The 13,356-nt window shown below is 33.3% G+C and overlaps 2 protein-coding genes across 3 annotated transcripts; one reads left to right on the forward strand and one right to left on the reverse strand.

Moving 5' to 3' along the window:
• The first annotated feature begins 921 nt into the window (after positions 1 to 921).
• On the forward strand, positions 922 to 3,304 carry LOC127138748 (expansin-A9). The gene is made up of 3 exons (XM_051065254.1): positions 922 to 1,153; positions 2,040 to 2,355; positions 2,430 to 3,304. Exons 1-3 carry the CDS (start codon positions 922 to 924, stop codon positions 2,743 to 2,745), a joined length of 864 nt encoding a protein of 287 aa, XP_050921211.1. The 3' UTR covers positions 2,746 to 3,304.
• On the reverse strand, positions 2,975 to 11,977 carry LOC127138746 (uncharacterized). 2 transcript variants are annotated; one of them, XM_051065253.1, is made up of 13 exons: positions 11,647 to 11,977; positions 11,343 to 11,558; positions 9,792 to 10,919; positions 8,842 to 8,964; positions 7,717 to 7,898; positions 7,326 to 7,557; positions 6,940 to 7,149; positions 6,175 to 6,303; positions 4,749 to 4,817; positions 4,383 to 4,505; positions 3,625 to 3,675; positions 3,403 to 3,544; positions 2,975 to 3,304 (listed from the first exon to the last, which is right to left on the reverse strand). In XM_051065253.1, the coding sequence occupies exons 1-12, from the start codon at positions 11,878 to 11,880 to the stop codon at positions 3,404 to 3,406; spliced, it is 2,838 nt and encodes a 945-aa protein (XP_050921210.1). In that variant the 5' UTR covers positions 11,881 to 11,977; the 3' UTR covers positions 2,975 to 3,304; position 3,403. The 2 variants fall into 2 exon arrangements, with proteins under 2 accessions (XP_050921210.1, XP_050921209.1); XM_051065252.1 differs by having other exon boundaries at positions 2,975 to 3,544.
• Positions 11,978 to 13,356: the final 1,379 nt, after the last annotated feature.

Consider the following 13,356-nt stretch of genomic DNA (forward strand, 5'->3'; position numbering starts at 1 on the left):
AGGACCTTTGCTTGGACGAATGTAATAGACTAAATCGATATCGCCACTGAAGACTAGAATTGGAGGTTGATTAACACGATGGGGCATGGTTAAAAGATCTAAAGGTGAGCACAAACAAATAATGATGAAGAAGATGTGCAAGATATAAAAGAAAATACAAAGAATTGAAGAGAAACTATGGTGTTTTTGCTACTGATACCATCTTATTATCATTAGGGTTCATGCATAATAGATAAACACAAAGCAATAAAGATGAAGAGTTTCTCATGTTCATTCATGAAGTGAGCATTATAATATATACATGAGAGTGATGGTGCATCATATCTAATTGTGTAGCTCATACATGTGATAATAACTTGTATCTCAGAGAACTATATTCTTATTAGTTGAAAGTTAGATTGAAAATTTTGATTTTAAAACCAATTCAAGTAAATAAACGGTTTTTTTATTGTGCATATGGAAACAAAACCCAAACTGAATTTGCAAAATAGAACAACTGAAAATTATATATATATATATATATATATATATATATATATATATATATATATATATATATATATATATATTATATATATATATATTATATATATATATATATATATATATATATATATATATATATATATATATATATATATATATATATATATATATAATTTTTGTTGTTAATTTAAGTCTTATTTAGCAATAGCACAAATCATAACCCGTTTAAGTATTTCTAACAAAGACAATATAATTAATTGTGGATGCCTCTCTTTATGAATTACCATTTAACTTAATTAGCCGCGAGAAAAAAGCTCGATCTTCCTATTGAAATATCCTAATTTTGCATCATAAAATCTCATTAAAACCAATAATATAGGAGAAAATCTAGAAGTTGAAAGAAAACACAAAGATCTTTTTCTGAAATCTCTTATCATGGCATTCCCTTTTGGAGCCGTTTTGACTTTATCATTGCTCTTTCTTGTTGTATTTTCATTTCCTAATGTGCATGCAAATGGTATCAGCTCCTCATGGAAACATGCAGCTCACAATGTTATTGGATCAAACCATGTGGTTGATGTCCCAAAACATCATGGCCGCGAGCTTCGAACTGGTCTATGGAAGAAAGCACGTGCCACTTTCTATGAGGGCAGCGTTGGAACATTTGGTATGAAATAATGCACTAGTCGACTCCCTCTTTGTCTCTTGGACAATTAAAAAGAAGCTAAATAATTTTGATACTTATGCACAAGTACACGAGTTCAACTCCTATAAAAATTTAAAAACCGCTTAATTGTTGAGACAAATAGGGATAAGAGATTCATGCATAGAGTTAGAATGTTACATTTAAAAAAAATCATATGTACATGTTTATTTACTACCCCTCTTAGAGATAAACCTTTAGGTCAAATTTAACTATTAGATAATTATTAGATAAATTATATGTTTTATACTTTTATACATATTTTTATATAAAATAAAAGAAAAGGGATGCTGCAGAAAAATGTCATTCAATGACGATCATACATCCCGCCAAATCAGTCTAAAAATTTTAACATACTTATTTGATATGACAAATTGTTATATTATTATTGGATAAAAGTGTAACATAATTGAGTTAAAACCTAAATTTTATATAAAATTTTGATATCTCTCCATGCAATTTTGTGTTGAAGTGATCTAATTGCAATGCTTTTCAATGTCAAAATTTGAACTTCCGATCCTTGATTAAATTAAAAAAAATTGTACGATAGAGCCAAGATAAAAAAAAGTCCAGAGTACTATTTAGAGTTTATAATTATCTCCCTCCAAAACCACCTTATTATATTTAAATTTTTAATTTTTTAAATTTTTTAAATAGATGTATTTGAACTATATATAAATAAATACATCAATTATTTAACTCTGAAAAATTAGATTTGAACCATACATATATAGATTCATGGATTATTTAATAAATCTAAATTTAAACTTTGTTTATAATAAAGAAGAGAAGGAGTATATGGTTTAATAAATTTCATTAGGAAGATTAAATTATATGTTTAATAATGTAGGTGGAGCCTGTGGATACGATGATGTGGTTAAAGATGGGTATGGCTTAGACACAGTAGCATTGAGCACAGTTTTGTATAAAAAAGGTAAGAAATGTGGTGCGTGTTATGAAATCCAATGTGTGGACTCTCCAGGGTGTAAGAAAGGGACAACCTCTATTACTGTGACGGCAACAGACCTTTGTCCTCCCAATTATGCCCTACCAAGGGACAATGGAGGATGGTGCAACCCACCAGGACGGCATTTTGACTTAGCCAAACCTGCTTATCTTAAAATTGCTGACTACAAAGCTGGCATTGTGCCAATCACATACCGCAGGTAACATACATAAATTTTCATACATATCTTAACTTATTCGGGTTGTTTATCACTCAAAAGTGCTATAAATTCAGTGTACCCTGCAAGAGGAAGGGAGGTATTCGGTTCACGATCACAGGGAATCCTTACTTCAACTTAGTGAAAGTGTCAAATGTTGGAGGAGCTGGAGATGTGGTAGGAGTGCAAGTAAGAGGTGAAGACAAACTGAAATGGACACAATTGAAGAGAAATTGGGGTCAAAGATGGGAGACTAATGCCATGTTATGTGAAGAGACATTGAGCTTCAGAGTGAGGACAAGTGATGGAAGGTGGTCCACTTCAAAGTCTGTTGCCCCAAAGGGCTGGCAATTTGGTCAGACTTTTGTAGGCAAAAACTTTGGCAAGAAATAATAACCTTTAGAGTAACGTAATCAGGGTTTGATTCAATTATTATATTTTTTAGTGAGAGATATGTAGAAATAATAATGTATGAATATGTATCTAAATTTAATTAGATCAATCAAAGTAAATGGTATATAAGCAAAAAGAAGTTCACATCCTTCTCTTTTTCTCTTTTGGGCTTCTTATTGTGCCCTACCATTTAACAAATTCATTCACCAGACTAGAGAAAGACGTAAAATAGAAGCAAAACTGAGGAAAATTTTACTCACCGTCAGGGTGAATTAGCCCTGAGAAAACTATTAACTTAAATTTATATATGAATTTTTAATGATTACACATAAAACAGCTTAAAGTACAAACCTTTTCTGAGCAACCTGCATCAGTAATAATAGAATACTTGGAAAACCTTGCTTCTCAAATGAAGATATCAACCTCAGATCAAGATAGAGCGCATATTGACACAGCAGTCTTCTTGAAAAAGGAATCATGTGTCTGAGTCATGCCTTTCTGGGGATCAAACCTCTATTATATCTTTTCACTGAAGGTGTATGACAATTTTGCTCTGAATCTGCAATGCTTGAGAGATTAATTTATGCTCAGTGGTTCAAATACCCATATCACAAACATAATTCAGCTCAAGATCATGACCGAAACAAAACAAAATACTTTATGTCTTCTTTTTCTTCTTCCGCAAGAATTCTCCGGTATCTGATCTGTCTTGTAAACGTTTGGATTGTTGAGCACGTATCTCAAGCAGTTTTGATCTTGCATCTTGGAAAAGAGCATCTGATCTTGAAGCCAACAATTGCTGAAAGATCATTAAAAATTGAATAAGCTTTACTATCAATGGTGACTGATGAGCAACAGATAAGAATATTTTATACAAACCTGGATATGATCCATGGCTGCAAGGTTAAAACCAAATATATCTTTCCAACCCTGAAACAATGTTCAAACAAGAAGTTTGTCAAGGACACATTCCATAAAAGTGGAATAACAGATATATTTAATTTAAAAAATTCTGTAGTAGGAACATGCCATCTTTTGCAAGACAACCACAATATCACAAATGCCCAGGAGTTGAAATAATGTCCATCAAAAAGTACCACAGAAAATATCCAAAATGAAATATGCAACCATGCACAAATATATACATTCCAAATATATTATACAAACTCATTATCGGAATTGCCCACTATTAAAAAAATTATTTCTATATAATTTATTAAATAATCTAAGGCAACTGAGATTTTAGAATAATAATCACCTTTTTTTAATTCAAAACCTGTTTTCTGGTAACAGATTTAATGTTCAACAATGTTTTAAAAACTAGAGCAGCATTAAAGTATTGATGCTGATCATGGGTGAAATGTGATAACAGATTTAATGTTAAATAATGTTATAAAAACTAGACCAGCATTGACGTATTGATGCTGATCATGGTTGAAATGTGATCAAAAAGTTAATACAAAAAGTTCATAGAAAATACATTAAATGAAACACATTATATAATACATTAAATGAAAAATTTAATACAAAAAGTTAATAAATCAAATTTAAATTAACCAAAATATTATCATTCCGTATGAGTTCTAAGATGAATAAAATATTTTTAAAACTCGCACCGAAAACCCTAGCATATTTACCTTGACTCGTTCATAGAAAATGTCACCGAAAGCAGTTAAGACAGGTCTAGCAGCTGGTGTTGCAAGCAACTGATTGTAATGTGTCTGTAACAGTAGTGTGCCTATCCGGCAAACAAGCTCAACCTGCAATTGTCAGGAACAGATAAATACTCAACTTGCAAAAAATACTTAAGACTTTAAGCAAATTTTCATAAACCAGCAATTATTATTAGTATTAGTATTAGTATTATAATAATTATTATAATTATTACTATTATTATTATTATTATTATTATTATTACTATTATTATTATTATTATTATTACTATTATAGGAGAAATACAACAACATTTTGAAGAACAGTGAAGTTTTGAAAGGACAAGTAACCTTATCAGAATATGAAGTCCATTCTTTCAAGTATGACAGAAGCTTCAAAGCATCTGAAAACGGTAAAGCCTGCATAAATACATAAAATTGATGTGAACGACTTTCTTATAAAAACTAAAATTAGGTCAAGGATTGCTTCTGTTTTTTAGTGGGTGGAACACTTCTTAATGAAACAAGTATATCTAACATTTTCCTTATATTCTTCGATTATAAATTTATGGTAAGAACACTGACACCTCTTATTGTAGAAAATATAATATAATATGAAGAAAAAAATTCATAGATATCAAAGTTTTTATACAGAAAAGACAGCCTAGTAACAGGGTCTAGAGAAGGGCCTGGTACATTCTGGGTGGATTTAATATAGGTAGCCATGTCATCCATTTACAAGCTAGGTTGTCAATCCTGGACTGCAGCGGATAGCGGCCGGCTCCATAACAGGATAGGTAGCACATTGCAGAATGGCTGCTATTTGAAATTTTATTGCAAAACTATAATAATGACCCGCGACACCAATCAATCTGGCCGTGCGCAACTATACTGCAATGTACTGGGGAGCTTTCTGGAAGCCACCAGCAACTGTTTTTCCATGAAAGTGGCGCTGTCTGCCGCTATTGACAACCTAACATAGCAAGGTGCTTATTGCTTGACTCATACACATGACGTAAACCTAATCATGGAGACTGCAAGTTTAAGCATTGTATCAAGACTTCCCTGTAACTAAACTCATGACCAATGTTTACTTAGTGCTGTGTTCAATTTACACAAAATAATTAAAGCATTAAATTTAAGCAAATTAAAGCTCAGACAAATACACATGCATATTCAATATTAACTGAAATGCAATAAAAAATAGTAAGTGATAAAATCAACATAAACTGAAATAATAATAGATAAAATCAACATTAACTAAAATGTACACACTCATACATATTCAATATTAACTGAAACATAAAACCAATAAACACACATCAATAAAATATTAAAAATGATAATAAGAGATGAACTGAACTCTATAACCAATTACTTCTTTTAGAGTAGTGTTGATGTAATTTTAAATAGTGAGGACAACCGCAACATTTGAACCACTTGGCTCTGGACAAGTTCACTAGCTAAATAAGAGATGTAAATATATTATTACTGTTCTACAGAATAATTAACATAATAGAGTTGATGAGAAACTTTATGAAGTTGACTGCTACTTTACAGATCAAAGCCAAATTAACTTTCATCATAGTGCTGTTTAGAGAATAAAGGAACTAATAAGACCTTATAGGAATTAGGTATGTGATCTTATTAAGAAACAAGATTAATTAAGTTGCTAACAGCAATGAAAGTTAGACTGGAAAGAAAGTAGTCTGATATGTGTGTTATATTTCTGCATGAGAATTGAGAACATTTAATAAAAATGTAAATCCAAACATACCAATAATGTTTGCTCCAAATCATTTGAGCGAACATCTTTAAATGCACTTAGAACGTAATCAGAAGGTGACCGACCAGTCATGAGTGGATTTGCCTGGAAAACAATACTTTTATTGTTTTTTTCCTCCTCCTGAAATGCAAAATCAAAAATATTACAGCAACATTAAACCTCACAAAACAGTCCTCCTCAGCTCTTTATTATCTAGCAGATCCAAGTTGAATAGAAGATATTTTCTGTAATTATACATGCAAAATAATTTCACTGAAACTTGGGACTTTGATAGATTTCCAATGGTGTTCCATGTTACTATGCCTACTCCCTAAGGAACTGTAGGTATTGCATGCATATTTCATCAGCTGAAGTAGTTTCAAATTGAAAATTCATTTTGAAGATCAAAAGTTGAGAGTTTTAGGGATAGCAGTAGGTAATTAATAGGTTTAATACAACAAAAAATGTTCCAATTTCACATGCATCAAAATGCTTAATGGAACAATTTGTTTGGGATTCACAGAGGATGGTTGAGACATTATAATCTGGAACAGATTCTGCTTGTCAACTCATTAAAGATTAACCAAATTTTGATTTACATGTTTGGCAAATAATCGCTGATGCGGTCTCTTAAGTCAGATTTGTTCTCTATCATAGAGACACAACAGAAGACAAATGTATATATGTATATCAAATATTCGCACATGCCCTGCAGATTCATTTCCAAGATAATACATTTTAGAGAACAGAAACCCTCCAATAAAGATCGAGTATAACCTGATGTTCAGAAATGCGCTTTTCCTCATTTTCTGCAATGTCTAATCTCTCAATAATTAAGTCGGTAGCGGTAAGGGTTTCCTGGGTTTTTTTCCCGGCTACGGCCACAGCTCCTTCCTCTGGTATTTCTTCCTTCGTTGCATATTTGTTTTCAAATGCATTGTCAAGATCAGCATCAAACATTTCCTCTAACCTCTTCTCCTTTTCTTCCTGCAATTAAAATGGTTTATCATATACCAGTGAAATAATATTTTTTCTAACACATTCTAGCAGAAGTGTGCCTACTATCAATAAGAGTCTTTCGGGCATTTATTCAAACTTTCTATTATTATACTGCATTAAAGAAGTATAGGTGTATCGCTCCATAACCTACAAGATATGTATACCTCAATGAAAAACTGCTCTTCAGTACGATCCCAACGGCGGATTGAACGGTCATGAGATCCAGTGACAATAAAATCACCACGACTACTGACAGCAAGACACCAAATATCTGCATGATGTCCTTCAAGAGTTAACAGCTGCTCAAATTTATCAGCATCCCAATATTTTACAACACGATCTTTTCCAACACTAAACACATAATGCGTCTTGGGAACAAATTGCACTGCCATAACACTGAAAAGTAAATTGCATAAGATACTTCTAATACAGCTTTATTCATACTCTTCGATGCATAAAAGAATTAAAAGATAAAAGAAAAATAATTATCATGGCAGAATTATAAGAATTAAAAGATAAAAGGAAAATAATTATCATGGCAGAATCATGTAGCACCTGTCAGCATGCGCAAAAATGGATTTATGACAGTCACCAAAATCCAAACCCCAAATCTTTATATTTTTATCAGCAGAGCCAGTCACAATTAAATCTCCATCTGATGAGATATCCATACACAGAACAGGAAGCTTGTGGCCATACAATGAAAGGAAGAATTTGAATGTGTCTACAAAGTGAATCTGAAAAATAAATAGCTCATCAAAAATACTAGAAATAGTGTAACAAAAATATAGCAAGAATGTAAGAGTCACCGCCAAAGCAAGCTCATAGTACATACAGTACTAAACAATCAACATTCAATAGAGCACATACAGATGTCCACCATACTTAGAAATTGGCATTTCCTATTAGATGTACTATACTGAAAAATAAATGAACCAACTTGGATAAACTTCTCAGGAAGCACTTACAGAGAAAATATATTAAAAGAATCGTGTAATACTAATTTTTTAAATAGCAATCTCTCGGATAAATCAAAAGCATCCTCTGCTTTTAACTTTTTCTTAAAAGACCTCATTTAATTTCTCCATAAGTATCTATACAGTATACATCAATAAATAGTAAAACCAAACTAGGCTGTACTCAGTAAAGCTGTCAACTGATCCTGAATCACATATTATAATCCCTAAAAAAAACACTCAATGTAAGCTACAAAATTCAATAATAATTAAGTTCCCAAATTGCCAAACATACAGTAAAATACTTCTGCATTGGAGGAATACTTGCATGAAAACAAAACACACATAAATCCATATTCTTAGAAATATCCAATAAGAGAGAAAATTTTGAATTTATTTAAAATTTAATTTCTTTTTTAATTGGAATCATGGGGTGGTTGTGATATGAAGGAGAGAGAAAATTTAATTTTTATTTTTTAATTAATAAAAAAATTGTGATTGGCTGTGTATATAACTACGTGTTATGGTTGTTTCTATCTAAGAATTTTCCTCTGCATTGAGACTATACACTGTTAGGTTGACAAGTGGCAATAAAAACAACAATAAACAAAGTGAAACTTATTAAGAAAATTTTGCAAACCAAAGACAAGTAATTAGGAAAGGGGAACCCGAACACATTTACACAGAAACACAAGGCAAACAGGATAGGGTTAATAAATCTGACCTTTACCGTACTATCCAACAGAGCAACAGCAATATATTTGGCATCAGGACTAATTGCAACCACAAGAACATCATCATTCATTCTCATAGTCTTGACATTTGACACGGTGAGTTGCTTAGTAGCCTGAAACAGAACAATTAGTGTTATTAAAATAAACAAATTGTTGATTGGTAGATATTTTTCCACATATTAAATATGGACTTATAGGGTATATAAATAAAGCAGGAGAGAGTTGCATAAGGTGTGGGCGATAAATGTTGTTCCCTCAAACCCAAATAGTGAAGACTGAAGACCTATGAAGACCGACATTTCTAGGAGGTAGTGTGTCGCAGTGTATAAGACTCGTACGACACGTATCGGAAAACCCAGAAAAAATCTCAAAAAAATGGTTTTTTCTTTGCTTCGACACTCTTTGGATAGTGTCCGGCACTCATACGACATGTGTCGGACAATTCAGACATGTGTTTAAAATAACACAAATTATATATATTTTTAGACAAATCTCACAAACATCTAAAAGGGTTAAACATGGGTTTGAAACAATGTTAATGAAAGAACAAAGACATTAAATTTGATTAGAATATTTTAGCTCTTTTAATAGTTGATGGATAAATGAATGCCAAATACTATAATATACCTAGCCGTGTGTCGGTGTCCTAAGTTTTAGACTTTATCGGTGTCGGAGTGTCCGTCTCATGTCTTGTCCCATGGCCCAAGAGTTTTAAAATTCTATTTATATGTTAATATACCAACTCTAGTTCTAGAGATCAAATATTAAAACATAAAAACTATTGCAAAAGAGTGTCCCAATGAAATACTATATACAAAAGATCTTCCATACTTACCTATGCTTTATATGTGCAGTATATGAAGTGAAAAGGTAAGTTATTGTATTCCCTTATTAAAAAAATAAATACTTTATAAAATAGGGAATGATATGAAGAACGCACTTGACCAGGTTTTTGCTTAATTTGGTAGTCCCAAAATTTTACTTCGTGATCTGCACTTCCTGTGACAAAGCCAAGTCTATCTGGCAGGGGAGCAATTGTCCGCACAGAGCCTCCATGAGCTTCAATAACTTCAACACGAGTACCACTTCCAATGTCAATAATTTCTAAGCTTCCATCTTTAGTTCCAACAAGTCCATACTTGTTAGTGGGAAGAATTAAACTGCAAAGTCCATATCCAGAATCAATGGTCCTTAAGCAGGAACCAGTACTTGGGTTCCAGATCTTTACTGCATTATGACTGGTTGATAACAGAAAAGTGCTGTCCGAACTAAGTGTGACACTTCGAACATCAGAGCGGTGCCCCTGAAGATCAATACCAAGTGTTCTTTTGGTTTCACTGCTTTCAATGGAGTAGAACTCAATTAGATTATTGTTTAAGGACAATGCTAAAGTTCCAAATGAATTCTTTGGAGTGGTTGGACAGAAAGAAATGGAGCATATCTTTTTGCTAGCTCTAATAGTATGCAACAATTTAAAAACATCAGGCACGGTAACTGTGATTTTACTTGTTTCTATGGGTCCATCGGTCACAGTAGAATTATCTCCTTTGTTCTCATTACTCTCACCTCCATGTTCAGCTCCCTCTGTAGCCTCTTTACCATGCTTCTTCTCCTTTTTGCGGTTAACCCTACGTTTGGCTTTACGCTTTGCTTCGGCATCATCCAATACACGGAATATTTCTACCATCTTTCCCGCAACATGACATGCTAGCAGATTCCCAGACTTGTTGAACTGGACAGTGGCAACTCTATCTTTATTCTGCCGCTGAATCTCACCAAAATGCGTCAAAACTTCCCATTTGTTTGAAACAGAAGAATCTCCACCGTCACTTATAGACTCCCTATCCACAGAATCTTGCTTAATTGTATAAAAACGAAGTTCCTTGTCCGCTGAACCGGTTACAAGATACCTCTCAGCAGGATCAACATCTAATGTCCATATTTCACTATGATGCCCCCCAACAATTTGCATACAATGCTGAGTATCAATATCCCACACTCTCAAAAACTTGTCTTTGGATGAGCTAACTAGCTTTTTCCCAGAACCAACAAATACAACATCCGTCACCTGCCAAAATGAACAAAACTCATTTAACAAAAACTTAAGCAAAGGTTTGTTTGGATTGACTTATGGCACTTGTAAGACGGTTTGAAAGAGATGATATAAACAACTTATTATGACATAAGCTGTCTAAGATACAACAACAAACAACAACCAAGTCTTATCCCACATGAGCTCTCGAAGATAGCTTATGAAAAAACTTACAGCTTATATGAAAACATTTTAAACTTATTTTATCTCTTGTTATAGAAATAACTTATAGCTTATATGAAAACATTTTTAACTTATTTTATCTCTTGTTATAGAAATAACTTACACATAAACAGTTAGTAGTATATGATGAGCGCTTATGAACTTAAGTTATTAATCTAAACTAGGCTTAAATTGAAAACTAAAGTCAGCATTAGAATTGAAGAGCAAAAACCAAACCTGATCGCGATGACCACGAAGGCGAAAAAGACCGGTTTCTCCAACAACATCCCACAAAATAACATCATTATCTTTACTACCAGAAGCAAGTAACGAACCAGCCTTATTGTATCGAAGAGCAGTTACAGCTCCTTTATGTCCATTCAAAGTAGTCTCACAAGTTCCCTTATCAGAGTCCCAAATCCTTATGCTACCATCACCATAACCTCCAGCAATCTGCAACAACAACAACCAAAACAGTTCAAGGAAATAACAAATTCACTTCACGCGTGCACAATAGATAGAGACCCGTGACGGTAATTACCAATATAGAAGGGGAGGAGGCTATGGAGGTGACGGCGAGGGAAGGACCGCGACATGGAACGGAAGGAGTTAGGGTTTTGGTGCAGATACCTTGGCGCACGTGCCAGACTCCGATTTTCTCGAGAGCGGGAGAGAGAAGGTGCTTTCCGGAGCTGTCGTATGAGATGTTGGAATCCACGGAGGCTATGACGCCGAAGGAGGCCGCCGGCTCGTAGCGGAGGTAGAGCTTCACCATTTTTGCTGCCGCAGTGAGGTTTATGCTTTCAGGGCAGGGTTTATGTTTCGGCGGGTCTTTTTACTTGTTTTCTTCTATTCTAAGTTCTAACCTTCGTAAACTAAATTTTAAGGAATAATGACAATAGGTTGCTTTTTGCACATTCTCTATTTAATATATACACCCCACCCGCTCATTTGTTTAGTTGCCTCACGCTAGGTTTTTTTTTTTAATATTCGGAGATATATTTTCGAACATATTAATTTTAATTATTTATATTAAATTGAAGAGACACATCTTTTATATTAAAATATAATTCAAAGATGTATCTCAATTTGTAAAAAGTGTATTCGAATATGTATTTTTGTAAACACTTATTTATAAGTTAGTGGAAAGTCCAAAGATGCATCTCCAAATACTTTTGTTTCAGATCCCGGAATATGTATCTTTGTAAACACTTATTTATAAGTTAGTGGAAAATCCAAAGATGCATCTCCAAATACTTTTGTTTCAGATCCCGCGTCAGACCTTCAATTTTCCTCCTTCTTTGTTTTCTCAGAAAGTTCTCAAATAACATTTGAACTCTGCAACATTGAACATTCACATCCATTCATACAAATATCATTTATTTGAACTCTGCAACATTGAAACTTTTCCTCCTTTCCAGCATCTCAAACATTCAAGTTACTTCTCATCATTTTGATTAGGTAAGTATTTCAAAATTAATCTTTTTTTTTATTTGTAGATACTTGTTTAGACTACACTAGATGTATTAGGTACGAAGACAGTAGTGTAATGAAATGGTAGGCTATCTCAAACATGCATCGAGTGTTTTTGGAATTGGTATGGCAGAAAATGAGTTGCTGTCATGGGAGAAAAATTGCAGGTTTTTCCAGAGATGCGTCTCCGGATTTGCTCTACATAATTTTTGGAGATTCATCTCTGAGTTGTACTCATGCAAAACATTAGGGGATTTTGTGGAATTTGTAAATTTTTCCTAACATGTTGCTTATGTCTTCTTTGTTTCTAACACAAGTGCAATGATTGGAAACAACAATGGTCGGATTAGGATTGGACGTGTGTCACAAGCATATGATGCAGCAAAACTTGAAGTTCTTAAAGTCCCTGAAGGCCAGGAGGAAATCTTTGTTGATCTTTATGTCCCCTTAGAGAGTTACCCAAGAGGGTCATTTGACATTTAATTACTTCATCTTTATGCAGACCATGTTGCATGTTTATTTTCGTTTGCAACACATATGTTGTCAAATAATTAAATTTATATTGATGGTTATATTTTCTTTTTACATGAGCGTGAGTGTTTGAAACTGATTAACCACGACAGGAAGATTTTGGAGTTGCCACAACCCACTATTGGTTGGTTCATTGATGTTACCTGCTATTTCGATCTTGGTGGTTTATGTTCTTTCGCGTACGTGACCATAAACAATGGCATGCATGCGGCTTTTGTTGATAAGTGGCACTCAGAGATGCCATTTT

The sequence above is a fragment of the Lathyrus oleraceus genome, chromosome 4 (genome assembly GCF_024323335.1).
Source record: "Lathyrus oleraceus cultivar Zhongwan6 chromosome 4, CAAS_Psat_ZW6_1.0, whole genome shotgun sequence".
Lineage (NCBI taxonomy): Eukaryota > Viridiplantae > Streptophyta > Magnoliopsida > Fabales > Fabaceae > Lathyrus > Lathyrus oleraceus.

Excerpts from the sequence above, each read along its gene's own strand:
- LOC127138746 (XM_051065253.1), bottom strand. The coding sequence starts at position 11,880 with ATGGTGAAGCTCTACCTCCGCTACGAGCCGGCGGCCTCCTTCGGCGTC. Across the intron at positions 4,818-6,174 it reads ATTTGGAGCAAACATTATTG|GCTTTACCGTTTTCAGATGC; the intron begins GTATGTTTGGAT and ends GTATTTATGCAG. Across the intron at positions 3,676-4,382 it reads TTTTCTATGAACGAGTCAAG|GGTTGGAAAGATATATTTGG; the intron begins GTAAATATGCTA and ends ACATTGTTTCAG.
- LOC127138748 (XM_051065254.1), top strand. The coding sequence starts at position 922 with ATGGCATTCCCTTTTGGAGCCGTTTTGACTTTATCATTGCTCTTTCTT. Across the intron at positions 1,154-2,039 it reads GGGCAGCGTTGGAACATTTG|GTGGAGCCTGTGGATACGAT; the intron begins GTATGAAATAAT and ends TTAATAATGTAG. Across the intron at positions 2,356-2,429 it reads GTGCCAATCACATACCGCAG|TGTACCCTGCAAGAGGAAGG; the intron begins GTAACATACATA and ends CTATAAATTCAG.